The sequence below is a fragment of the Neovison vison genome, chromosome 10 (genome assembly GCF_020171115.1).
Source record: "Neovison vison isolate M4711 chromosome 10, ASM_NN_V1, whole genome shotgun sequence".
Classification (NCBI taxonomy): domain Eukaryota; kingdom Metazoa; phylum Chordata; class Mammalia; order Carnivora; family Mustelidae; genus Neogale; species Neogale vison.
This window is the reverse complement of record NC_058100.1, coordinates 65612865-65640263: the sequence shown is the minus strand read 5'-3', so window position 1 is coordinate 65640263 and position 27399 is coordinate 65612865. Positions and strand designations below refer to the sequence as shown.

At 39.8% G+C, this 27399-nt stretch overlaps 1 protein-coding gene across 1 annotated transcript in view; it reads left to right on the top strand.

Annotated features, from left to right (window-relative positions):
• LOC122918733 (complement receptor type 2-like) overlaps positions 1-27399 on the top strand; it is a 173475-nt gene that overhangs the window by 53841 nt on the left and 92235 nt on the right. Inside the window, exons 22-27 of the mRNA XM_044267508.1 lie at positions 3338-3423; positions 15199-15600; positions 16290-16466; positions 16576-16678; positions 17895-17980; positions 19942-20169. Coding sequence (XP_044123443.1) covers positions 3338-3423; positions 15199-15600; positions 16290-16466; positions 16576-16678; positions 17895-17980; positions 19942-20169 — 1082 coding nt within the window. The remainder of the gene's footprint in view (positions 1-3337; positions 3424-15198; positions 15601-16289; positions 16467-16575; positions 16679-17894; positions 17981-19941; positions 20170-27399) is intronic.

Sequence of the window (27399 nt, the reverse complement as noted above, 5' to 3'; positions counted from 1 at the left end):
TGTTGTATACATATTAACTTCCTAATTCAGATTTAAGAAGCTATTACTAGAAGTTTCAGTTCCAAGACAAGATGGGCAGACTCAATTTTCCCTGAATCTCTCTCTACATGTAACTAAATACCCTGGAAACTGTTCAACATGCAAGCATAGAAAGACTTGGAAAGGTGGAAAGAAGATGATTGGGGACCTCAAAACTTAAGGAATGATGCTGCAGTGACGTCCCTGGGTTTTCTCTTTATGTCTCAGACTGGATGCTAGAAAGGAATGCAATCCCAGATGGTCAACAGGCAGGGACAGACAGGGAGGGTAAAGTCTGGTCAAAGGACTGGGAAAAGGGAAGCTCAGTGAGGATGTAGTGGGAAGACGCATTGATGGCTCCAGTGGCTCAGTCTGCCCACATGAACAGCATAAGCAGAATCAGGGATGGGTTGGGGAGTCTATCCTTCTTATGTCCCACAGCCCTGGGAAGCAGCAGATCCCAGTTCACCAGCAGCTGTATTAATGGGACAACCTGGGCTTTAGTCTCAATGACAAATTTACCACATGCCCCACACCACCCAGCAGCTGTGAGCCCTATTCTGCCTGTGGTGACAGTGTCAACAGAGCTCAGGTGGCAATACATAGACTTTGAGCCAGCAGTAAGAGGGCTCCTCCACTCACACCCCAGATGCCAGAAGGCCCAGCAGCCCAGACCTATGAGACACAGCAGCAGAAAACATTCCAGGCCCAGCATCTCTTGATCCTATACCCATGGCAGGGAGCCACCAACCCAGCAGCAGAAAGGAAACCATGTCTGGAGTTTCTGGATCATCCAGCAGGAGAAAGCATTCCAGGCCCATGTCTCCTGGTTCTCTACCCAGCAGCAAAACGTAGCCCAGATAGATGCTTCCCTCCCCTGGTGGCAATGACACAAATGAAGGGTGAATGCCACCTTCCCCAGATAGCCATAGAAGGCCAGAGAACTTACTCTCCATCCAAGGTCCCAGCATTTCCCATTCCTTACCTACTGACACCAGGCAGTTCAGAGAAGCACCTCCACTGTCTACAGGCAGTATCAGCAGGAATGCATCCGTCATTTAAGAGGAGCCAGGAGAACGAAGCCCCAGAAGAGAACGCAAGACTGGAAAATTAAAGCTCATGAAAGTAGGCCAGAATCTACACACTACGCTACAGAGGGAGGTTACATGCTAAGATACATTAAATAAGATCAAGAGCCTCTTAACATAACATCCAAAATGTTCAGGATACAACAGATAACCATGAGACATTGGTCATTGTATATGATCCTTCTCATATACCGCTGGACTTGGTTTGTTATAAATTATTGAAGACTTTCTAGCATCTATAAAATATTAGCAAATCAAACCCAACAATGCATTAAAAGAATTGCAGCCAAAGACCAAACTGGAAATTGCTCCAGGTATACAGGACAGATTCAACATTCAAAAATCAATCAACATGATCAACTCTATAAGCCAGCTAAAGAAGAAAATGTATAGGCCCCTAGCAATTGACAGAAAATGCAGTTGGCAAAATCCAGTATCAATTCATGATAGAAACTCACAGCAAGTTAGGAATAGCCTTGAACACGTCTGAAATCAAGGTGTCAGCAGGTTGGTTCCTACTAGGAGCTCGGAGGAAGAATCCATTTCATGCTTTTCTCCTAGCTTCTGGTGCTTGTCAGCTGTCCTTGGCATCATGAGCTATAAATACATCATTCCTACCTCTGCGTCTGTTCTCACGTGACTTTTCCTCTGTATGTGTCAACATTTTCTGTCTTTCTCCTTGTCCAGATTTCCTTCTTCTTCTGAGGACAGCAGTCATTGTGTTAGGGCCCATGTTAATCCAGTATGACCTCATCTTAACTCTCTTATATCTGCAAGACCTTGTTTCCAAAAAAAAGTCATATTCTAAGGTTTCAGGACAAAAATTTGGAGACACCAGTTGAACCTGGTACGGACACAAACAGACATTTCACTGAAGAGAGTCTATCAGTGGAAAGTAAGTACAGGAAAAGATATTCAGCTTCGATAGCCATTAAGAAAATGCAAATTAAAACAACAATAGAATAATGCTACACATGTATCTGAGTGGCAGAAATACAAACTAGTGAAAACAGCAGATGCAAGTATGGTTGTAGAGGAAACGGATCATGCATTCATTGTTGATAGGAACAGAAACTGGTAAACCCACTCTGGATAACACAAATGAGCTATCAAGCCATGGAAAGCCGGGAGGAAATTTAACTGCAATTTACTAAGTGAAAGAATCCAATCTGAATGGGCTCAATACTGTACAATTTGAGGGAAGTGGCATTCTGGAAAAGAAAATATGGAGTAAAAATATCCATAGTAGCCAAGGGGTAGGAGGAGGGAGAGACAAATACACAGAGCTCCAAAGATGTTTAGGGCAGTGAAACTACTCTGTCATTCTGTAAGGGTGCATCCATGTCATTAGATGTTTGTCCAGACCCATAGACTATACAACGTCAAGATAGAACCCTACTGTAAACTATGGACTACAGGTGATAATGATGTGTCAATGTAGGTTCATCAGTTGCAAGCCACTGTACCAGTCTGGTGGGGGATGTGGATAAAGTGGGAAGGTATGCATGTGTAGGGAAAGGGAGTATATGGGAAATCCCCTGTATCCTCTGGCCAATATTACTGAGAACCCAGAACGGCTCTTAAAAATCGTCTGTATAAAAATTGAATACTTGTAAGCACACTCACATATCCACAAATTAGTACAAACAAACCTGAGAAGTCTGAGTGAAATTGGTGATCATACCTATGTCAGAATCCTGGTTTTAATATTTTACTACAGTTTTACAAGACATTATCCATGGGAGAAATTTACATTTTCCAAGTCTTATGGCACACTTTGAACAGTTTGTGGCATACTACGTGAGAATTGCTGCCTTTAACATTTTACATAGGAAATTCGTGTTCAACTTGTTTTGTTCTGCTTGGATTTCCTTTGGTTCTAGTTTGAAGAATCTTAAACATGTGAGGCTTAAACTAAAATGTAGCTCAAAGTAATTAAGAACAGAGGACCCATTTAGCTTTGACATTCAAATAAACATGTAAAATTTGGGAAAGTGGTGGTATACTATCATCACAAATAGTGATATATGTACTATGTCACATACTATGTCTATGTAGTACATGTATACATATATGTACACATATATACATATACATGGTACATACTATGTCATAGACTATGACAAATGGAAATTGTCCTTCTGAATTCTCCAGGATACACTCTCTTGTAAGTAGCCATTTCGGTAGGAAAATGAACAGGGAAAATAACATTCATTCTTCTTTCCCTCTAGATACCGACTTATTGGTAAGAGCTCTATTGCATGCAGCATCTCAGGCAAGACTGTCTCCTGGGATGACGATCCACCTATTTGTGAGAGTGAGTTGATTTAGTCCTTGTTACTACCTTTTCCAATAGATCCTAAGTTTCCCGCTAAAGTTATACAACTGTTAAGTAGATTCCTTTTGTGCATTCTATCCCTCAAAACCTATGGGGTTTCTGGCAACTGTTTCCTTGTGTTTTTTCCATATGTCGTGCCTTTTCTGAATCTGGGGACTAAATGCATAAAAGCCTTCAAACCTTAATTTTCCTTCAGTTAATTCAGAATGACGTTGATTGTGCCACCCCCCAGTATAACAATCGTTCTGCTTGGCAAATTAGTCAAGATTTTTCTAAAGCGATGCTCTCCAAAGCTGGTGAAGCTGTGGATCAATCAACACTCGCACACATGTGGAGGTCCACAAAACCTCTTGAGAGGCACCATGTGCTCTAAGCCTCAAAATGGACATAGATTTTGACCCACTTCTTAGAATTTATACTTGGGAGATAAATACAGACTTTTCCTAGGAATTCACTATACACTTCTCATTGCTTCATTCATTATAACAGCAAAAATGTTAAGGTAACCTAAATGTTTCCAGCTATGGATTGGAAAGTACAGGAAGAAAAGAGCCTTGTTAAAAATGACTACCGAGAATTCCTTAAGAAACACGAAATCGAGCCCCACAGAATTAAAAGAGATACATCCAGGGGCACGTGGGTGACTCAGTCTGTTAGATGTCTGGCTCTTGGTCTCAGCTGAGGTCTTAATCTCAAGGTTGTGCATTTGAGCCCTATGCTGGACTCCACACTTGGCTTGGAGAGGAGGAGCTAGATGAGGAAGAAGATGAAGAAGACAAAGAAGGAAGAGGAGAAGGAGGAGAAGGAGAAGAAGAATAGGAGGAGGAGGAGGAAGAAGGAGAAAGAGATGAAGGGGGGAGGGGAAGGAGGAGAAGAGGAAGAGGAAGAAGAGGAACTACATCCATACACTGGAATGTTATTCAACTAAAAATAAGGAAAACAATAGAACAAAGAAACACAATGTCATGGAGATCCGATGACATATAAATATGTAAGTTATACGCTTTTATGTGAAAAAAATCAGATGACAAAACAGTACTCTGGCTAGATCTCTTTATTTAAAAGTAATACACCTATATCTATTCCTAGATTTTCATCTTTATTTCTAATTCTCTAACCTTTCTTATAGCTAATCTTTGGTGAATGGCTTCAAGCCTCCTTGGTGAAGGTGGGACAAAACTTCAGTATATGTTCTGGCCATGTAGCAGCATGCTTTCTCAAAATAATGATTAAAAAAATTTTTCGGGGGGGTACCAGGTGGTGGGTATTATAGAGGGCACGGATTGCATGGAGCACTGGGTGTGGTACAAAAATAATGAATACTGTTATGCTGAAGATAAATTTTTTTAAAATGAAAAAAAATTAAAAAAATAAAATACTATATATACATATGTATGTATGTATGTATGTGTGTGTGTATATATATATATGATATATCCATTAAAGTTGTGGTCATACTTAAAAAAAAAAAAAAAAGAAAAAAACAACAAGAAGAAGATTGTATCTTCTATTCATTTGAGCTGCTTTGAGTCTGTCCATAGGCTCCCAAGTCTGGGAAATGGTTGATGAATAACCATAATTTTTTTTTTTCTCAGTGATTCAATCAGAGGTAGATTTTTTCTGCTTGTAGCCATCAAATAATACTTAACTGTACTCTTCATCTATTTCAGTTTTAGAGGATCCACAACAATTAGCCAGGGACAAAGATCTCTGCAGGCAAGTCATTCTGATCTCTGTCTCAGTTGCCTCTGGCTATTAAGTGCTGCCACTTGGCTCCTGCCAGCCTGAGGTCCTTTGTCTCCCTTGAAATCAGGAAACCCAGATCAATAACAAAGCTCCCAGTGTCACCAGTGTCATTCCCAGCCTACAGAGAATAGCCATCAGAGAGTCTGTCAAAAATACGGAAAATTCCCCAGGAATGTATTTCTCAAAGCCTTGGGTGAAAGGATCAAAGGTCTCTCTTTGAACACCCCACCCCTCAGGCACATAGTTAAGGAGTGGACGAACAAACCGAAGTCCACGCTGGCATTCCTAAATCCCTAAGCCATAGGATTTCTTCCTCAGGACTACACTAAGAAAGGTCCTGTATTTCCCCTTCATTTAATGTAGGTCAACCTCTAACACAGTGAATTCACAATCTTAATTCCTTTTCTTTTGGGGGATACCTTCTTGCCGGTCCTAATTGGTGAACCCTGCTTTCCCCCCCACAACCAACACCCCAACTCCAGCTCCAGGTCTTTCAGGAGTTAAATCAGGTTAAAGAACCACAATTATGGTGAAGTGTTAAGGGTAGGTCCTGAGGAAGATCAGCAGTCCCTGAAATTAGAGTTGCCAGATTTAGTAAACAAAAACACAAGATAGCCAGTTAAACTTGAATTTCAGCACAGTGACACATATTTTTGTATTCTAAATATGTGCCTTGCAATATTTGGGATATACTTGTTTGTTTTTGTTTTTTTAATTTTTTTTTCAGCATAACAGTATTTATTATTTTTGTACCACACCCAGTGCTCCATGCAATCTGTGCCCTCTATAATACCCACCATTTGGTACCCTGACCTCCCACCCCTGCCCTTTATATTTAGGACTAGCTTTCATTGTTTTTCTGAAATTCAGATCTAACTGGACATCTGTGTTCTTCTGGCAACCCTACCAAGGCAGCCTACTCAGGACAGGTCATTACAGGTTCTTTGAACAAAGGGAGGCTTAACTCCTCACACAGGGGAGGAGGGGCTGCTGCTTCTAGCAAAGGAGGCTCAGCAGAATTTCCAGGTACAAGGTATTCAGCATCCTTAGAATCGACCCATGTATCTCCATCTCAAAATTTATTCTCTTTTTAAAGATTTTCTTTCTTTCTTGACAGAGAGAGGGACAGCAAGAGAGGGAACACAAGGGGAGTGGGAGAGGGAGAAGCAGGCTCCCACCCCAGCAAAGAGCCCCATGCAGGGCTCCATCCCAGGACCCTGGCATTCTAACCTGAGCCAAAGGCAGACATTTAAGGATTAAGCCACGTAGGCACCCCTCTCCATCTCCATTTTTAGAGTCCTCCTTTTCCTAATCAATGCTCAGACTTGAACATAAGAGAGCCTGTTAAGTTGTGAAGTCAATTTACCTTGGAATCCAGCCACAGGATTAGATGTTGGATTTGTTCTTCGGAAATCTGGGCTCTGTAGCGACACAGTGCAAGTTTCTTTTTGGGCAGATAATAGAAGCGTTCAGAGGCAGACCCTGAGCAGGAATTTAAAGCTTTTTCTTTCTGTTAAAGTTTTCAGTGCACTTAGAAGCAACCAACCAACAAACTCTTTTCTTCCTGCCCTCCTCCTCCTCTCCCTCCCTCCCTTCCTTTCACTCCCTCCCTATTTCTTTCATATTCTGGCTAGGACCACCACTAATATTTGTGATATGGTTGGGGATACAGGGTATCCTGATCTTATTCTCCAACTCAAAGGGAACGTTTGAAATATTTCACCATTAATGTAGTATTTGCTATAGGCTTTTTGTAGATCCCCATTTTCAGGGAAAGGAAATTCCCTAATATTCTTCATGGCTAAGAATTTTTTGTCATTAAGTCATGTTGAAGTTTATCAAGCACTTTGGCTACATATCTGGAAATAATCATATTGTTTCTCCATTACTCTCTTAATGGAATGAATTTTTTCATGACTTTTTTTTAATGTTAGTTTTTGATGTAGTGTTCCATGATTCATTATCTGCATATAACACCAGTGCTCATTTCAATACATGCTCACCTTAATACCCGTCACCAGCCTAACCCAGGCCCCTCACCTCCTTCCCGCTGAAACCCTCGGTTTGTTTCCCAGAGTCCATCGTCTCTCATGGTTCATCTGCCCCTCTGATTCCCCTCCCCTTCAGTTTTCCCTTCCTTCTCCTAATGTCCTCCATGCTAGTCCTTATGTTCCACAAATAAGTGAAACCATGTAACAATTGTGTTTCTCTGCTGGACTGATTTCACTTAGCATAATCCCCTCCAGTTCCATCCACTTCAATGCAATATTCATTATTTCTGATGGCTGAGTAATAATCCTTTGTGTGTATGAACCACATCTTTATCCACTCATTTGTTGAAGGGCATCTGACTCCTTCCAGAATTTGACTATTGTGGACCTTGCTCCTATGAACATTGGGGTGCATGTGACCCTTCTTTTCACTACATCTGTATCTTTGGGGTAAATACCCAGTAGTGCAATTTCTGGATCATAAGGTAGCTCTATTTTTAGCTTTTTGAGGAATATCCATAGTGTTTTCCAAAGTGGCTATGCCAGCTTACGTTCCCACCAAGAGTGTAACTCAACCATTCTCTTATGCCATACACAAAGATAAACTCAAAATGGATGAAAGATCTCAATGTGAGACAGGAATCCATCAAAATACTAGAGGAGGACATGGGCAGTAACCCCTTTGACTTTGGGCCACAGCAACTTCTTTCAAAACGCGTCTCCAAAGGCAAGGGGAAAAAAAGCAAAAATGAACTTTTGGGACTTCGTCAAGATAAAAAGCTTCCGCACAGCAAAGGAAATGGTCAACAAACCTAAGAGGCAACCCACGGAATGGGAGAAGATATTTGCAAAGGACATTACAGATAAAGGGCTGATACCCAAGATCTATAAAGTACTTCTCAAACTCAAACCCAAAAAACAAATAACCAAATCAGAAAATGGGCAGAAGACATGAACAGACACTTCTCCAGAGAAGACATACAAATGGCTAACAGATGCATGAAAAAATGTTCAACATCATTAGCCATCAGAGCAATTCAAATGAAAACCACATTAAGATAGATACCACCTACACCAGTCAGAACAGTCAAAATTGACAAGGCAAGAAATAACAAATGTTAGAGAGCATGTGGAGAAAGGTGAACCCTCTTACACTGTTGGTGGGAATGTTTTCCTTACTTTTTGAAAAGCAAGCTGATTTTGAATTCTAATCATACCTTCTTGGAATAACACGATTTGGTCATAAGATTTTATAATTCTTTTCTGTTGTTCAATATACTTTTGTAATATTTTAGATGTTTTTCAGATATAATTTATGTATCATAAGACTTACTCTTTTAAAGTATAAATTTAATGATTTTTACTGTATTCATGCAATTGTGAGACCAGCACCACTAATTCTAGAACACTTTTATCATAGATTGTTTTTAGAGAGATTAGACTGTAATCTTTTTTCTGGAAAGTCCTTATGAGGGTATTTTTTTTCTTTCAAGATTTTCTTTATCTATTTGACAGAAAGAGAGAGAATGCATAAGATAGCATAAGCAGAGGGACCAGGAGATGGGAAACATAGACTCCTCACTGAACACGGAACCCAACACAGGGCTCAATCCCAGGGTCCCGGGATCCTAAACTGAGCCAAAGGTGGATGACCAACTGACCTTAGGAGATTTTAATATCAAACTTATGATGGTCTCATAAAGCCAGCTGATAGTTTTCCGTATATTTGTTTCCCTATAAGAGTTCGGGTAATACTGGCCTTATTTCTTCCTTAGATATCTGAAAAAATTCACCCATAAAGTCATATCTCCTGGAGTTTATGCTGTTGGGAAGTCTTTTTTCCAGCACATTTTTCATACCCTGTAGACTTTTTATTTATTGAAATATATATGTATATGTATATAACTATATATACATATACACATAATACAGTACACAATATTAATTTTTTAGTTCAGTGACTCTTTGCTAAGTGAACACCTGCATGTGAACAGCACTCAGAGAAGATATAACCTGTTTTACCACCTCAGAAGCCTCTCCTATGCCCTTTCTCATTTACTGTCTTCCCAAAGTGACCATTTATTGGGCTTCTATCACCAAAGCTTAGTTTTGACTCTGCTTGAATTTATATTAAAGGAATCAAAAAGCATGTACTTTTTTGTGTCCAGCTTCTATTAAATGATATGTGTAGGAGATTTATTCACGTTGTTGCATGTAAGATTAACTGGATCGTTTTCATTGTATTATATTTCATTGTGTGAACTTAACAATTAATTTGTAAATTCGGCTGTTTATATGTCAGTAGTATTTTATGCCTGTGCATAGGCAATAAATATACATATATACACACATGTTAAATTTTCAAATTTTTATATATATGCACAGATGGATAAAATGTTTACATTTTCTATGTAAACAGTGTTGACATTTCTATAAGTGGAATTGTTGGGTATGAACATGGTCAGTCTTAATAGATAATGCCGAAAGATTTTATACAGTGAGTAGACAAATTTACTCTTGCACCAGAGGCATATGATATGATATGGCAGCTGCTCCATATCTCTGCCAACCTGGTATTTATCACGTGTTTAAATTTTAGCTGTGCTGTGGGTCACTGCTGCTTTCTTTTGCATTTTCCAGAAGACTGAGGATGCTGAGCACCTTTCATATCTTTGTGTAGTGCCTGTTCAAAACTGTCTTCCAATCTTGCTAGTTTGTGTATCTCTTTATTGCTTTGAGGAATTCGTTATCCATTCTCAGATTTTCCAATAAGCCTAACACACATATTTTCTTCAGGCTAAAACTCATCCTTTGCTTTCTTATGTTTCTTGATGATAGAAAATGTGCACTTTACTAGTGTCCTTTAAAAGACTTACTATGCCTATCCTTTCTGGCCACTACTTTCTGTGTTCTCCATAAGAAAATTTTGCCCATCATTTTGTCTTTCAAGTTAAGTCTGTGATTCATCTCAAATTAATTTTTTTATGCTGTAGGGTCTGGTCAAGGAATTTGTTTGCTCATTTTGTTTCTTTGTTTTTCCTAATGGATGGGCAATTCATCTAATATCATTTTTTAATTTAAATTTAATTAGCCAACATATAGTACAGCATTAACTTTGGATGTAGAGTTCAATAATTCATCCATTGCATATAATGCCCAATGTTCATAGCACTAATAACCACAATAGCCAAACTGTGAAAGGCGCCAGGTTGCTGCTCAAATGATGAATGGGATAAAGAGACTGTGGTACATACATGCAATGAATTATTACTCAGCCTTTAAAGGAAAGGATGAATAGCCACCATCGGCATCATCATGGATGGAACTGGAAGAGATTATGGTGAGTGAAATAAGTCAAGCTGAGAAAGACAATTATCGCATGATTTCACTCATATGTGGAAAATAAGGAGGAGCATAGAGGACCACTGGGGATGTAGGGAGAAGTGAATGGGAAGAAATCAGTGAGGGAGACAAACCATGAGAGACTCTGGACTCTGCAAAACAAACTGAGGGTTACAGAAGGTAGGCGGGTGGGGTGATGGAGTAACCAGGTGATGTTTATTAAGGAGCGCATGTATTGTGATGAACACTAGGTATTATACACAACTAATGATTCATTGAACACTACATCAAAAACTAATTATGTTGGCTATTTGAACATTATGAGAAATAAAATGACACCTGCAAAAACAAAAACAAAATAGCAACCTTCAGTTTGTTTCCTAGAGTTGAGACTCTCATGGTTTGTCTCCTTCTCTGATTTCTTCCCATTCAGATTCCCTCCCTTCCTTTATGATCCTCCGTGCTGTTTCTTATATTCCATATATGAGCAAAACCATGCGATAATTGTCTTTCTCTGATTGATTTATTTTCCTCTGCCTAATGCCACATCTTTTTTCTCCTTTCATCTGTCTATGGACACCTCAGCTCTTTCCATAGTTTGGCCATTGTGGACATTGTTGCTATAATAGCATTTATTTAAGAAAGCATTTAAGAAAGACTGGTTCCAGGGCCGTCTGGGTGGCTCCGTGATTAAAGCCTCTGCCTTTGGCTCAGGTCATGATCCAGGGGTCCTGGGATTGAGCCCTGCGTCGGGCTCTCTGCTCCATGGGGAGCCTGCTTCCTCCTGTCTCTCTCTGCCTGCCTCTCTGCCTACTTGAGATCTCTGTCTGCCAAATAAATAAATAAAATCTTAAAAAAAAAAAAAAAAAGGAAAAGGAAAGACCGGTTCCCATAGATCACAGGGCAATAGTATAATACCCTAAATCAGGTGACATTATAGGTGAGTCTCATTTCAGAGAGGTTCTGTTCCACTGGTTGCATTATCACACTGTTTTCATGACTATAGCATATATTACCAGATATATATGGTACACCAGATACCTGCTGGTGTATCCTCTAACCATGTACTTCTTCCAAGATTTATTTGGTAATTCTTGGCTCTTTGTATTTCCAGACAAAATTTAGAATCAGCTCTTCAGTTTCCACAAAAGGAAACCTACTCAAATTTCTGTTGACTTTCTATGGACTCTATAGATCAATCTGTGGACCACTAACATATTTACATTTTTGAGTTGTAAATTCATGAACATGATATATTTCGCCGTTTCTGAAATTTCTTTAATTTCTCTCCATAATATTTGCCAATTTACATTTTAGAAAACGATGTAAACATTGAAATGTAACATTGGAAAATGTAATATTTCTTAATTGTTTCTTAAATATGCAACATTTGACCTTGAACCCAACAATCTTGCTAAATTTACTTATAAATGCAATAGTTTATCTGTATTTTTTTTGGATATGCTGCATAAATAATCATGTCACTGATACATTATTATCCTATGTTTAATCCCTTTCTTTCTTGAACTTTTATTTATTTCTCTTTAACTGTGTTGGCTAGAACCTCCAGTACAATGCTGAATGGAATGAAAGAAATGATACTGAATTTTTAATAGTCACCATAAATCATGGTGTTTACTGAAGATTTGGGGGAGATATTCTTTATCTGAGTAAGGAAATTCCCTTTTACACCTAAATTTCTAAAAGATTTATCATGAATGTGGATTCTAACTGATCACTGTGACTCTTTTGAGATGATCATCCTGTTTCTCCTTCACTGTGTTAATTTTTATACTTTTACATGTATCTCAAAAGACACTATTGTTGTTTTCATGAAAACAGTATTTATGCATACTTGTCCACATATTAACTATTTCTGTTATCTGTACATATGACAGTTCTATCAGTTCCTTATAACATTATTTTCCTTCATTCAAAAAAATGATCTTTTATGTTTTTATATTGTAGGTCTCTTGCTGGTAGATTCTTTAAACATTTTTCTAAGTATGGAGTTTTTTTTTTTCTAAGTATGGGTTTTTAAAAGTTATCATCTCTGTTTTCTGGCTGCTTTTAAAATTCATTGCTCTTGATTTTTTACAATATTGTATAATGTGTCTAGGTGAAGATTTTTTTTTTAATTTTGTACTTCTATTGCTTCAGTTGGTACGTTTTCTTGTATCTGTGGTTCAGTGATGTCTTTCATCAGTTTTGGAAAATTCTGTCATTACTTCCAATGTCCGTGCTCTGATATCTCTCTCCTCTTATTGTGGGAATTCACTTACACATGTGGTAGGCCTTATCCCTCTATCCTTTAAGTCTGTTACTCTTTCTGCTGTGTTTCTGATTCTCTTGTCTCTCTGTATTTTATTCTGGAGACTTCTTTCTGTCCTAGATTCCAATTCATTGATTTTTGTTAAACTGTGTCTGACCTGCTGTTAATTCTATCAGCTTCTTAATTTCAGCTACTGTATTTTATAATGATAAAAACATGGATTGGGTTCCTTTCAAAATTTGCCCCATTGTTTTTAATGATTTCGAGTCCTTAGCAAAAGTTTAGGTTTCATTAACATTGTCCTCAAAGAGACAAACATAAATATTTTCAATCTGTGAGTAAGAACTCCAGTATCTGGGGTCCTAATGGTTCCATTTCTATTGTCAGTGAGTCTGCTGCCTCTTCTTCATGGGGTTTTCTCTCTTTGAGTACCTGGTGATTCTTGACTGTATGTCAGGAATTACATTTGAAAACCCTTCTGTAGAAATGAATTCAAGGTCTTAGATGACGAACCTTCTTCTGAAAGGATCTTTGTTGGTATTTCTTCAGAAACCTGGGGACATGAGCAATCTGGCACCACTTTCATTCAGCTCAGACACTGTTATTTTGTTATTTTTCTGGGCCGCCTACAGTACTTGCAGAACTGCAGTAATCTTGAGTCGCAGGGCCCATGGCTTTGAGGTCCCAGGACTCATTCAAAGGTGTTCCACAGGGCTTCCACAGGGCAAGACCTGGACTCCATTTTTTTCCCTTGACTCCATGAGAGGATCATAGGTATACTCCCTACTCAGATGCCGCCTCCTGATTCAGCTCACCTTCCAGCAGAAAAGCAGGCTATATGCTTGACTCCCACCTGGATTTTGTCTCCTATCACATCATGGTCCAGTAATGCGGCCCTAGTTCATTAGATTTCTGATACGTTCACAGAAACATTTTATCACTTATCCAGCATCGATAGTCTTTCATGGGGGCAGGAACTAGAAGCAGGCTGATTTTTTTATTTGAATTAATTAAGATTCGCCTTGCCAGAAGGAGAAGCCTGCTTAGGAATTTTTATTTTTATGTACTTTTGTAAAGATTGATTAATTGATTTTTTAAAGAGAGAGAGAGCCAGCCAGTTGAGGTGGACGGGGAGGGGTAGAGGGAGAATCCTCAAAAAGACTCCCAACTGAGCACAGAGCACAACTCTCTGCCAGGCTCAATCAATCCTAAGAGCTCGCAGAGATCATGACCCAAGTGGAAACCAAGAATTGGACACTTACATGGCTAGGCCACCCAGGAACCCTAAGAAATGTTATATTTAATTTCATGTGTTTTGGAATTTTGGATAAAATTACATAGTTCTAGTTATATAGTATTACAGTAATATAATGTACTATGTTGATGACTACATTTTCAAATGTATTCAGGATGTTATTTGGACTAACATATGATCATGTCTACAGGGGTATCTTGTTGTGATAACAAACTTCAGCTTGAAAAAATGAGTTGGTAAATTTTCTATCATTTACACCTCATGAAACATTTGAAATTACATTTGGAAGTGTGTATTACCTGAAAGTAACTTGATAGAACATTGATGTAAAATATTTCTCTATTCTGACAAATTTCCTTATCCATTTCAGCTTTTTAATTTTCTTGAATGAATATTGGTAATTTCTATTTCCATTCATATCATTTACAGTTGCAAAACGTTTCACATTATATTAGGCTACACTTTGATGTAATTTTCTTATACTTTTGCAAGTATTTTGAATTCTACTTCCTACACTGGTGTATCAGTGTTGTTTCTCTCCCCTTCTATTTTTCTTTCAGCAAGGGTCTTTTTATTGTTTTCTTTTTAATTATTTTTTTCTTAGGATAGTATTTATTTACTTGACAGACAGAGATCACAAGTAGGCAGAGAGGCAGGCAGAGAGAGAGAGGGAGAAGCAGGCTCCCTGCTGAGAAAAGAGCCCAATGAAGGGCTGGATACCAGGACCCTGGAATCATGACCTGAGCCGAAGGCAGATGCTTTAACCCACTGAGCCACCCAGGTGCCCCAGGGTCTTTTTATTTTTTTTTTTTCCGCTCTCCTGGGCTAATAACAAAATGGAAATGAAGAAGGCAAACGGAAAAGAGTACGGGAAACCGGTGTACACTATGGTGTGATAATATATCAAAGAGCTATCTAAAATGAAAGGAAGTTTATTTTAAAAAAATGCATATGCTCATAGGAAACAGTATAAGCAGGAAAGGCAGAAGGCATGCTATTATGCCCACCAAAATCACAATCTTGTAGACATGTATCTCCATGTTAACAAAGATTTAAAATCAATAACAAATGCAAAACTGGTTCTGCTCCTTACATTTCTGATGAGCTATTTGATCCACTATTATTTAAGATGCCATCTCTTTTCCCAGCGATTCTTTGTGGGCCACCCCCAGCCATTGACAACGGAAATGTCGTTAACCTCTACGGAGAAGATTTTCCCTATGGAAGCGTGGTGACCTATCGCTGCTATCCCGGACAGAGAGGGAAAAAAAAGCAGTTTGAGCTTGTGGGCAACCCATCGATATATTGCACCAGCAAAGACAATCACGTTGGCGTATGGAGCGGCCCTCCGCCTCAGTGCATCATACCTAATAAGTGCACACCTCCACACATTGACAACGCAGTGAGGGTGTCTGAGAACAAGACCTTATTTTCCTTACATGAAATCGTGAGGTTTATCTGCGAGCCCGGGTTTGTCATGAAAGGACCCTCCAGAGTGCAATGCCAAGCCCAAAACAAATGGGGGCCAGAGTTGCCGAGCTGCTCTCGAGGTGAGTCTGACCGAGGCTTTCAAGGGACCGACAAAGGGCATGTGTTGCAGGGGATCAGGAGGTCAGTGCTCATTCTGGGAGAAGGATGTATGCGGGGAACAATGTGTGCAGATGAAGCATGAATTATGAAAGTGTGTGTGTGTGTGTGGGTGGGTGTGTGCGTGTGCATTTTTGCCTTCACTTTGAAAGCAGGAGCTCCATCAACCAAGGAAGGAGACTTTTGGGACTCTCATATCGAGCATCCTCAGAGCAAAATACAAGCTCCAATATTTCTCCAATATCCTGAAGGCTGAGGTGCACTTTCTACTCAGCTGTGCAATAAGCACTTTAAATGCCTTATCTCATCTAACCTTCACAGCTCTTCTTTATGACAGGGCTAGTAATTCCATGTAGACTGGCCAGCACTGGAGAAAGCACCCTCAGGGTCCTGGTCATGCATTTGACCTTGTGCCAGGAAGAACTCAGCTCCAGTGATGGGCCTCTCACTAGGTGTGAGGCCTTTGGGCATGTCCCTTCATTGTCTGATTTTACATAACGGTAAAAGGAGGGGGCAGGAGCATCACTTGATTCCCTCTGTTACATCCGAGCTCCCCTTTAATGATCAGCCTGGGACTCGTCAGAAGGTTTAGAATGTAGTAAAAGATGTTTATCCCTCACTGACTGGTCCTTCGCACCTGTTCTTTCCACAGTATGTCAGCTGCCTCCAGAAATTCTGCACGGAATGCACAGTGCAGAAAACCAGGCCCATTTCTCCCCGGGGCAGGAAGTGTCCTACAGCTGCGAGCCCGGCTATGATCTCCGAGGGGCAGCGTCTCTGCGCTGTACGCCCCAGGGAGACTGGAGCCCAGCAGCCCCAAGATGTACAGGTGCCTACACTGTCATCTCCTTGCAGATCAGTCTTTTCCGTCCTCACATGACCATCTTACATCTGTTTTTTTGTTGTTGTTGTTCTTGTTGTTGCTGTTGTTATGCTAGTGAAATCATGTGCAGACTTCCGGGACCAACTCCCTAATGGCCGTGTGCTCTTACCACTGAATTTCCAGCTTGGGGCAAAAGTGTCCTTTGTTTGTGATGAGGGGTGAGTATGACCTGGCAGAGAGATGGGGGACACAGAAATCAATGCTACTATGCTGACACCGGGGCCAATGGGGGTCTACCCAAAGAGCAAGCTGCCTAAGGGCAAAGAAGTACCAGAAAGGACTGATACCTGAAACAGTGATTGGGAAGTATGGTGGGAACCAGATGGAACCAAGCACCACAGGTGCTTGAAAAGGAAAACCAGTAAATGCAACAAAGAGCAGAAGAGTAACAAGAAATCTTGGATATTTAGGTGAAACATTACATGTATGAATGAAAAGTAACTTGTAGGCATGAAAGGATAAATATTCTATAGTGGTTGTTTATGAAACGATTGGGATGTCAAAGAAAGCTATTTACAAGTAATATGCAGGGATTGTTCCAAGAAATATTTAAACCAGCCAATAGTGGAATTTGGAATAGGAACAAAACATCAATAGGAATAGTTTTCCATCTAGTTTTATGTCAGCTAATTAGTGTTAGGCTGTATCACAGGAGTATGAAGACCTACGCTCATGTTTGCAGTTATGTCGTGAACTCTCTACGGGAATCTTAATGACCTTGGTGTTATGTTCCAACAGCACTGCCGGGTAAAAAGCATGGACGATAGAGCAGCTGTCCTCCATCTATTCCGAGGATCCCTTGGCAGGCAGCAAATATCTGTTCCAACAAAGCCCTGGAGGCAATCCAGGCAGCCCCTGCTCTCCAAAGAACCCTCTCTTCTCACCTTTTCCATCCTTTCCCAGATAATTTGCATTAACTCATCAATAGTGGGGATATGCCAGAGGTGTCGTTCTGGAACGTTCTGAACATGTAGGTCCAAAACAGCAGCCTCTGCTGTCTTTCCTCACCTTCTCTGATTTACCAACTTGAATTGGGAGTTGTCTTCCTCCTGAGTATCAGGAGAGGAGAGTGCTGTGTTATGCCCTAGAGAACAGAGTTGCTGACAGAGACAGACAGGGAACTGTCAGAGGGGCAGGATGGACAGATGACCCCCTGATGGTTGACAACCAGAGACTGTTGTCACGGCTCTGTCCTCACAGGTAACCGCAATCTTGCAAATGTTTTGATTTCAGAGCCTCTGGCAGCTGAGAAAGCTGATGAGCTTTTCACCTGGCTTTTTCACCTGGCATTTATCTAAGGCACAAACTGTACTTCAGCGGAAGGGGAGAGAGAAACGGTGCGCTCACCCCATCACTGGTGTTTTCGTTCCTCAGGTTCCACCTGAAGGGCAGTTCTGCTAGTTACTGCGTTTTGGTTGAAATGGAAAGCCTTTGGAATGACAGTGCTCCCGTGTGTGAACGTGAGTACAAGGAATACCTGTTCAGGTCGGCACCTCCCTCTTGGTTTTCTTTGCTGGTTTGTTCCTTTAATGTGTCTTGCCTATAAAATTACCTAATATTTGTCCCTTTGTTGATCTTCACTTTGGATCAACATCGTTCTTTGCTGCAAGGGCTCTTTCTGGGGGAAATAAATCTGAGCATCACATGGTTGGGGGATCATCCTGTAAGTGTGTTTAAGCATAATGTGTGCTACAAATGGAGAGAAATCTTCATAGGAGGAGGGGGATTTAGAGACTGAAGTATGTTTCCTGTCGAAACGATAGTTTTTGTATCCTTGCCTCGATCAGCATTCATTCCTAGGCTTATTCTTTCTACAAACTTTTTTGAGCATCTGGTCGGTGCCACCCAGCCTTCTGGACACGGGGAATACACCTATAAACAAAACTGACTAGCACCCTGCTTTCATGTTGTTTATACTATGGTGTAGAGGGAAAGACCAAAAAATAACAAACAGGGGTGCCTGGATAGCAAGGTCAGTTGAGAGTCAGAGTCTTGGTTTTGGTTCTGGTCTCAATTGGTCATGGGATCAAGCCCCACATCAGGCTCAGAGCTGAGCTCAGTCAGCTTCAATCACTTTCCTTCTTCCTCTGCCTTTCCTGTTTTTGCCCTTTCTCTCTCCCCCTTCACCGTGAAATAACTAAATCTTTAAAAATAATGACAAGCAAACACAGAGACTACTTCAAGTAATACCAACTGTTATTATGAAAAAAATAGGGTAATGCGCTAAATTAGACATTGGGAATACACCTGTAAATGAGACAGACTTGGGCCTTGCTTTCCTGTTGTTTATACTTGTTTTTAAGGGGACAGATATAATGTGTTAAATACAGAGACACTACTAATATATTCAGTCTGCCCATGTATTTCTTCATGAAACAAACAGGATGCTGCTTCATCTTCTGATCATAGCTGTTGAAAAATACCTGTTTATAATAGAGGGTTTTCAAAGGAATATTTTGCTCTAAAATGTTTGGAAATTTTGTATTGATTTATGTAATGAAACTCCATAATTACATCCTTCATATCTGGAGGTCAACTGTTTGAAAATCTTAACTTTCATGGAATGTAGTTAAGAAGCACGAGGGAAAGAAAGAAAAAATACTTCCATGAACCCAGATACACTTACTAGAGTATAAACATTCCACCTTTTGATTATTCATAATTCTTTCAAGCTGCGGTATCCTCTTCCCAAATATAGATCAAACCAGGAAGGGGAAGGCGTATTTCCAGATAGTTACATTCAAAAGAAGAAATGTGCGTTTCTTCAATGGAAAAAAAAAAGAACACCTTGTTAAAACCAATAAATATCTCAAAAACCATGACACTGCTGCATATTCTGGATCCGGCATAGGAACACTGAGATGTTCACTCATTGTGATGGCATTACTATAACCATCTGTTTCGGTTTTGAGTATATCAAGAAAAGATTAGATAGTGATAGACAGTGATAGACAAATAGTAAATGTATAATATATTTTGAAAGATTTCTCTGGTGTGAAGATCCTTGATGTCAAAAAGCATTTTCTCTACTTTGAACTTAAAATAGTATTTTATAAAGAGTAGGTCCTCAAAAAGTCCAGTTGAATTACTAGATAATTTTCTTATTAAATGGGTGATTTTCTTCTCAATGGGGTTAAGAAGATTTTTGTCTATTTTAAAAGAAAGAGCTCTCAGTCATTCAGAAGTCTTCACTCTCCCAGGAGTTCAGGATGACTAAGTCCCTTCTGGGCTTTGATTTCAGTGTCATTTTATTTAGAAGCATCTCAACAGAGACCTTATATACTTACTTTGTGGTTCATACTCTCCTTGAAAGTTAATTATTTACTGGGCAACACAGTCACAGCATCCCGTAATTGAGGAATCAACTCAGATTAAAATATCAACATTTTCATGTAACTTATAGCACTTGGGTTTTTTCCAGGTATCTTTTGTCCAAGTCCTCCCTCTATCCTTAATGGGCAGCACACTGGACCTTCTCAGGGAGACTTTCCCTATGGAAAGGAAATAAATTACACATGTGACAACAACCCAGCAAGAGGGATGAACTTCAGCCTCATTGGGGAGAGCACCCTCCACTGCACAAGTGACGATGAAGGGAACGGGATTTGGAGCGGCCCTGCCCCTCGCTGCGAACTTGCTGGTCCTGCAGGTCAGTGCATATTGCCCTATGTCCCATCTAGATCAGAATATCTGGGTGAGAACCTCCCTATTTCTATTGGTACAGTCATTTTGGCTTGGGAATGTGACTTTCTTATAAAAGTAAGGCACACAGAATTACCTACTGGGAGAATGGAAGCTGGGTTCTAGATGTGCCTTGCTGTGTCCCAGCTGGTGGTCCTCTGATGGCCCTTCCAGCTGGGTTAAGGAGTGTGGGACAGTGACAAGAGAAGGAGGGAGACAGTGGGAAGAATCAGTGGGGCCCAGACTTTACAGAGACCATCTTCAAGCACTAAAAACAAATGCCAAAGAAAACACCCTGTTATACCATCTCTATTATAAGTTGTATTTTGGGGCACCTGCGTGGCTTAGTGGGTGGAGTGGCCGATTCATGATCTGGGCTCAGGTCTTGATCTCAGGGTTGTGAGTTCAGCCCCACATCGAGCTCCCTAATGGGCATGGAGCTCATGTTGTATTTCTATTGGATAGATGTGTGTGCTGAGCAAAAAGCACATGTTGATGGCTATATTTTACTTTAGATTTGATGCGATGGAAATAACTAAAGAAATTTCAAGGCAGGCATTTGTATTGCTTTTGTTCCTTCTAAGAAATGTTTTGTTGACCCTTCATCTCACTTTTAGCAACAGGCACTCAAGATGGCCTAGAGAAGTGAAATTCAAGGTTGTGCTCTTGGCAACTCCTTCTTTGTACATATTTTTACATATTATCTGGCATTAAATGACAATACCTGACAATCCGGGCCTCATTCATGGTTGTACTTATCCACACCAGCTCTGTGTGCCAATAAGGACAGACAGTGCCAAAGTGGTCCTTTGCAGAACCTGGTGGTACTCCCATCTGATGCAGTTTGCAGGTAGAGAATATGGGTGATCCTGTTTAAAGGCTGAAGGTCTACATTTAAAGAATCACTTTCCCACTGATCGGTAAATAAGTAGTGCTTTGGGACCTGCCAGCTTTGGGTCTTCCTGATTAGCAAAGCATTTAAAATGTTTATTTTCCATTCATCTGTTGATGGACATCTAGGCTCTTTCCATAGTTTGGCTAATGCAGACGTTGCTGCTATAAACATTCAAATGAACGTGCCCCTTCGGATCACTGCATTTGTATCTTTTTTTGTTGTTGTTGTTCCAATTTATTTATTTTCAGAAAAACAGTATTCATTATTTTTTCACCACACCCAGTGCTCCATGCAAGCTGTGCCCTCTATAATACCCACCACCTGGTACCCCAACCTCCCACCCCCCCGCCACTTCAAACCCCTCAGATTGTTTTTCAGAGTCCATAGTCTCTCATGGTTCACCTCCCCTTCCAATTTACCCAAAAGCACATACCCTCCCCAATGTCCATAACCCTACCCCCCTTCTCCCAACCCCCCCCCAGCAACCCACAGTTTGTTTCGTGAGATTAAGAGTCACTTATGGTTTGTCTCCCTCCCTATCCCATCTTGTTTCATGGATTCTTCTCCTACCCACTTAAGCCCCCTTGTTGCATCACCACTTCCTCATATCAGGGAGATCATATGATAGTTGTCTTTCTCCGCTTGACTTATTTTGCTAAGCATGATACGCTCTAGTTCCATCCATGTTGTCGCAAATGGCAAGATTTCATTTCTTTTGATGGCTGCATAGTATTCCATTGTGTATCTATACCACATCTTCTTTATCCATTCATCTCTTGATGGACATCTAGGTTCTTTCCATAGTTTGGCTATTGTGGACATTGCTGCTATAAACATTCGGGTGCACGTGCCCCTTTGGATCACTACATTTGTATCTTTAGGGTAAATTCCCAGTAGTGCAATTGCTAGGTCATAGGGCCGTTCTATTTTCAACATTTTGAGGCACCTCCATGCTGCTTTCCAGAGTGGTTGCACCAGCTTGCATTCCCACCAACAGTGTAGGAGGGTTCCCCTTTCTTCACATCCTCACCATCCTTATGTCATTTCCAGACAGGTTAATTTTAGCCATTCTGACTGGTGTGAGGTGGTATGTCAATGTGGTTTTGATTTGTATTTCCCTGATGTCGAGTGATGTTGAGCACTTTGTCTCGTGTCTGTTGGCCATCTGGATGTCTTCTTTGCAGAAATGTCAGTTCCTGTCTTCTGCCCATTTCTTGATTGGAGTATTTGTTCTTTGGGTGTTGAGTTTGATAAGTCCTTACAGATTTTGGATACTAGCCCTTTGTCTGATATGTCATTTGCAAATATCTTCTCCCATTCTGTCAGTTGTCTTTTGGTTTTGTTGCCTGTTTCCTTTGCTGTGCAAACCTTTTGATCTTGATGATGCCCCAATAGTTCATTTTTGCCCTTGCTTCCCTTGCCTTTGGTGATGTCTCTAGGAAGAAGTTGCCGTGGCTGAGGTCAAAGAGGTGGCTGCCTGTGTTCTCCTCAAGGATTTTGATGGATTCCTCTCTCACATTGAGGTCTTTCATCCATGTTGAGTCTATTGTTGTGTGTGGTGTAAAGAAATGGTCCAGTTTCATTCTTCTGCATGTGGCTGTCCTATTTTGCCAACACCATTTGTTGAAGAGGCTGTCTTTTTTCCATTGGACATTCTTTTCTGCTTTGTCAAAGATTAGTTGACCATAGAGTTGAGGGTCCATTTCTGGGCTCTCTATTCTGTTCCATTGACCTATGTGTCTGTTTTTGTGCCAGTACCATACTGTCTTGATGATGATAGCTTTGTAATAGAGCTTGAAGTCTGGAATTGTGATGCCACCGACTTCGGTTTCCTTTTCAACATTCCTCTGGCAATTCAAGGTCTCTTCTGCTTCCATATAAATTTTAGGATTATTTGTTCCATTTCTTTGAAAAAAGTTGATGGTATCTTGATAGGGATTGCATTAAATGTGTAGACTGCTCTAGGTAGTATAGACATTTTCACAATATTTGTTCTTCCAATCCATGAGCATGGAATGTTTTTCCATTCTCTTCATGTCTTCATCCATTTCTTTCATGAGTACTTTATAGTTTCCTGAGTACAGATTCTTTACCTCTCTGGTTAGGTTTATTCCTAGGTATCTGATGGTTTGGGGTGCAATGGTAAATGGGATCGACTCCTTAATTTCTCTTTCTTCTGTCTTGTTGTTGGTGTGTAGAAATGCAAATGATTTCTGTACACCGATTTTATATTCTGACTCTTCACTGAATTTCTATATGAGTTGTGACAGTTTTAGACCGGAGTCTTTTGGGTTTCCCACATAAAATATCATATCATCTGCAAAGAGTGAGAGTTTGACTTCTTTGTTGATTCAGATGACTTTTATTTCTCTTTGTTACCTGATTGCTGAGGCTAGGACTTCAAGTACTATACTGAATTGCAGTGGTGAGAGTGGATAGTGCTGCTGTGTTGCTGTCCTTAACGGAAAAGCTCTCAGTTTTTCCCCATTGAGAATGATATTTGCTGTGGGTTTTTCATAGATGGCTTTTATGATATTGAGGTATGTACCCTCTATCCCTACCCTGTGAAGAGTTTTCATCAAGAGTTTTCATCAATGAAGATACCATTGTACTTTGTCAAATGCTTTTTCAGCATCTATTGAGAGTATCTTATGGTTCTTGTTCTTTCTTTTATTAATGTATTATATCACATTGACCCATTTGCATATGTAGAACCAAACTTGCACCCCAAGGATCAATCCCATCTGGTCATGGTGAATAATTTTTTAATGTACTCTTGGATCTTATTAGTTAGGATCTTGTTGAGAATCTTAGCATCCATATTCATCAGGGATATTGGTCTGAAATTCTCCTTTTTGATGAAGTCTTTGCCTGGTTTGGGGATCAAGGTAATTTTGGCTTCATAGAGTCTGGAAGTTTTCCTTCTGTTTCTATTTTTTGAAACAGCTTCAAGAGAATAGGTACTATTTTTTCTTTGAATGTTTCCTTGTAAAATTTCCCCATGAATCCATTAGGTCCTGGACTCTTATTTTTTGGGAGGTTTTTGATCACTGCTTCAATTCCATTTCTAGTCTATTCAGGTTGTCAATTTCTTCTTGTTTCAGTCTTGGAAGTTTATAGGCTTCCAAAATGCACCCCTTTCTTCTAGGTTGCTTAACTTATTGGCCATACTTGCTGATAATGATTTCTGATGATTGTTTCTACTTCCTTGCTGTTAGTGGTGATCTCTCCCCTTTCATTCATAATTTTATTAATTCGGGTCCTTTCCCTTTTCTTTTGGATTTGTCTGGCCAGTGGTTTATCTATCTTATTAATTCTTTCAAAGAACCAGCTTCTAGTTTTGTTGATGTGTTCTACTAAATGTCTGATACCTAATTCATTGATCTCTGCTCTAATCTTAATTATTTCCCTTCTCCTGCATGGACTAGGCTTAATTTTTGTTGATTCTCCAGTTCTTTAAGGCTCTCCAATGAAGACATGCAAATGGCTAACAGACACATGAAAAAATGTTCATCATCATTAGCCATCAGGGAAATTCAAATCAAAACTACCTTGAAATACTACCTTACACCAGTTAGAATGGCAAAAATTAACAAGGCAAGAAACAACAAATGTTGGAGAGGATATACAGAAAGGGGAACCCTCTAACACTCTTGGTAGGAGTGCAAGTTGGTGCAGCCACTTTGGAAAATAGTTTGGAGGTTCCTCAAAAAATTAAAAATAGACCTACCCTAAGACCCAGCAATTACATTACTGAGTTGTTTACCCCAAAGATACAGGTGTAATGAAAAGAAGGGCCATAGGTACTGTAATGTTCATAGCAGCAATGTCCACAACAGCCAAACTGTGGAAAGAGACAAGATGTCCTTCAACAGATGAATGGATAAAGAAGATATGGTCCATATGGAGGGGGAGATAAACCATGAGAGACTGTGGACTCCGAGAAACAAACTGAGGGTTTTAGAGGTGATGGGGTGAGGGGATGGGTTGGCCCAGTGATAGATATTAAGGAGGGCACGAATTACATGGAGCACTGGGTATTATATACAAACAGTGAATCTTGGAACACTACGTCAAAAACCAATAAAGTACTGTACGGTGACTAAATAATATAATAAAAAGATTTTTTAAAGGTAAATGCAAATGTGTGCTCTGACTGAGCATTTTACTCTTGGTACTGACTCAAAGGAAATTAAAGCATCTGATCACACAGAGACTTGGGCATGGATTTTTAAAATGGCTTTATTTCTACTAGCCAACAACTAGAAATAATCTAAGTGGCATTCAACAGCCAATTAGGCAAATCAAATTTAAGTATATCTGTACAAGGGATTATCACCCAGCAAAAGAACAAATACTTGTTATATATGATATATGCAACAAGCTGAGTGAATCTCAAAAATAATCATTCTGTATAAAAGCTAGACCAACGAAATGGGGGGAAAAGTATGAACCAAGTGAGTTGGTTTATATGAAATTCTAAAAGATCAAATCAATCTGAAATAAGAAGAAGCAGGCAAGAGATGGCCTAGAGAAGGAGGTAGAGTGACAGATGGATTATAAAGTAAAATGAGAAAACTGTTGGAGTGATGGAAATGTTTGTTATCTTGATTGTGGTAATGGTTTCATGCTGCACACAGTGTCAATTTCATCACATTATATACTTTAAATATTATTCAACTATTGTATTTAATATATCCTAAAGCTATGAAGAGTTTTTTTAATGAACTATGGTAGGTGTTGAGTATATGGAATTCATATTAATATACTTCCTAGAATTTGAGGAATTGGCAATGAAGGAGGAAAAGGAAACCAGATCAGTCTTTCTCTAGTGAAGGCTCATATGTTTCTTTCTATTTCAGCTATTATCCCAATTTACATTTTTACTTCTACCTCACAGTAAGAAGAAGACCCTCACAGTAAGAAGAAGGTTCAAATTCTGTTCTCTAGGAATCCAGTTTCTAAAATTATACATTAATATCTCTTGTATTAGTTTCTTATTGCTACTCTAACAAATACCACAAACTAAATGGCTTATAGCAATGGACATTTATTCTCTTACAGTTCCAGAGATCAAATTCTCAAATGGGTCTGTAGGACTGTGTTTCTTCTAGAGGCTCCAAGGGAGATTAGGTTTCCCAGCTCTTTCTCTTCCAGAGTCTCCCTGCATACTTTGGCTCATGACTCTCTTTCTCTACCTTCAAAGCCAGCACTAGAATGTCTTTAAATCTCCTTCATCTGTCTTGGATCCTTCACCTCCCTCTTTTAAGGACTTTTGTGAGGTAACATTTGCAAGCTTCAGAGATTAGGGCATGGATGTCTTTGGAAGCCCTTGTGTGGGCAACCACATATTTCTACAGATTTTCAAAATCTTAGCTGAGCCTGCTGATGGAATCCATTACCATTAGAGTCCAGCTTAGTAGCAAATGGTTGTAGCCCAGCAAGCAGCAGGCAGGGTGTACACTGAATATGGCTAATGAGAGCATAAAATATATGTAGAATCTAAAAAAATAAACATAATAGAACAAAAGAAGGAAAGAAGTAAATGGAGTGAGCATTTTCTATGTTTCTTGCATGCTGGGAAATGATAATTGTTCATTGCACATTAACATGGTAAAAATGCATGTCATCTTTAAAGGAGCTATAAAAGAGTGTGTAACAAATAATCTAATAAGAAGAAATAACAATAGGGACTCCTGGGTGGCTCAGGTGGTTGAGTGTCCAACTCCTGATTTCAGATGAATTCAGGTGCTACTCAGCACAGAGTCTGCTTGAGATTGTCTCTCTCTCTCTCCCTCTCACTGTGCCCCTCCTCCTGCTTACTCACGCTCTCTCTCTCTCTTGCTCGCTAGCTCTCGCTCTGTAAATAAATAAATAAAATCTTTTCTCATACTCAAAATGAAGGCAAAAGAGAAGAGCATAAGGAACATAGGAAAGGAAGGACAGATAAAAATCAAATAAGATGATAGATCTAATCATGAATATGTCAACAACTATAGTAAATATAAATAGACAATTCCACTTTACAGACAAAGATTAGTGGAGTGCTGCATTTCCCAAACCATCAGCTGATGTGCCCTGGGAACCTCCAGGATCTCAGAGGAGACCCATGGGCTATTTTACATTTTTGGTGGAACAACAATTCTGGGTATTTCTCAGATACTGTGCAACCACTGGCTCCCAATAGGCCTTGGCTACATTAGATTGCAGTAAAGTTCTTTTCCTTTTTTTTTCAGGAGGTCCCTCTTGGTGACAACAAATCTTTGCAAAACTGGGCTTTTAGCAGTGGCTGTGATAAAAGTA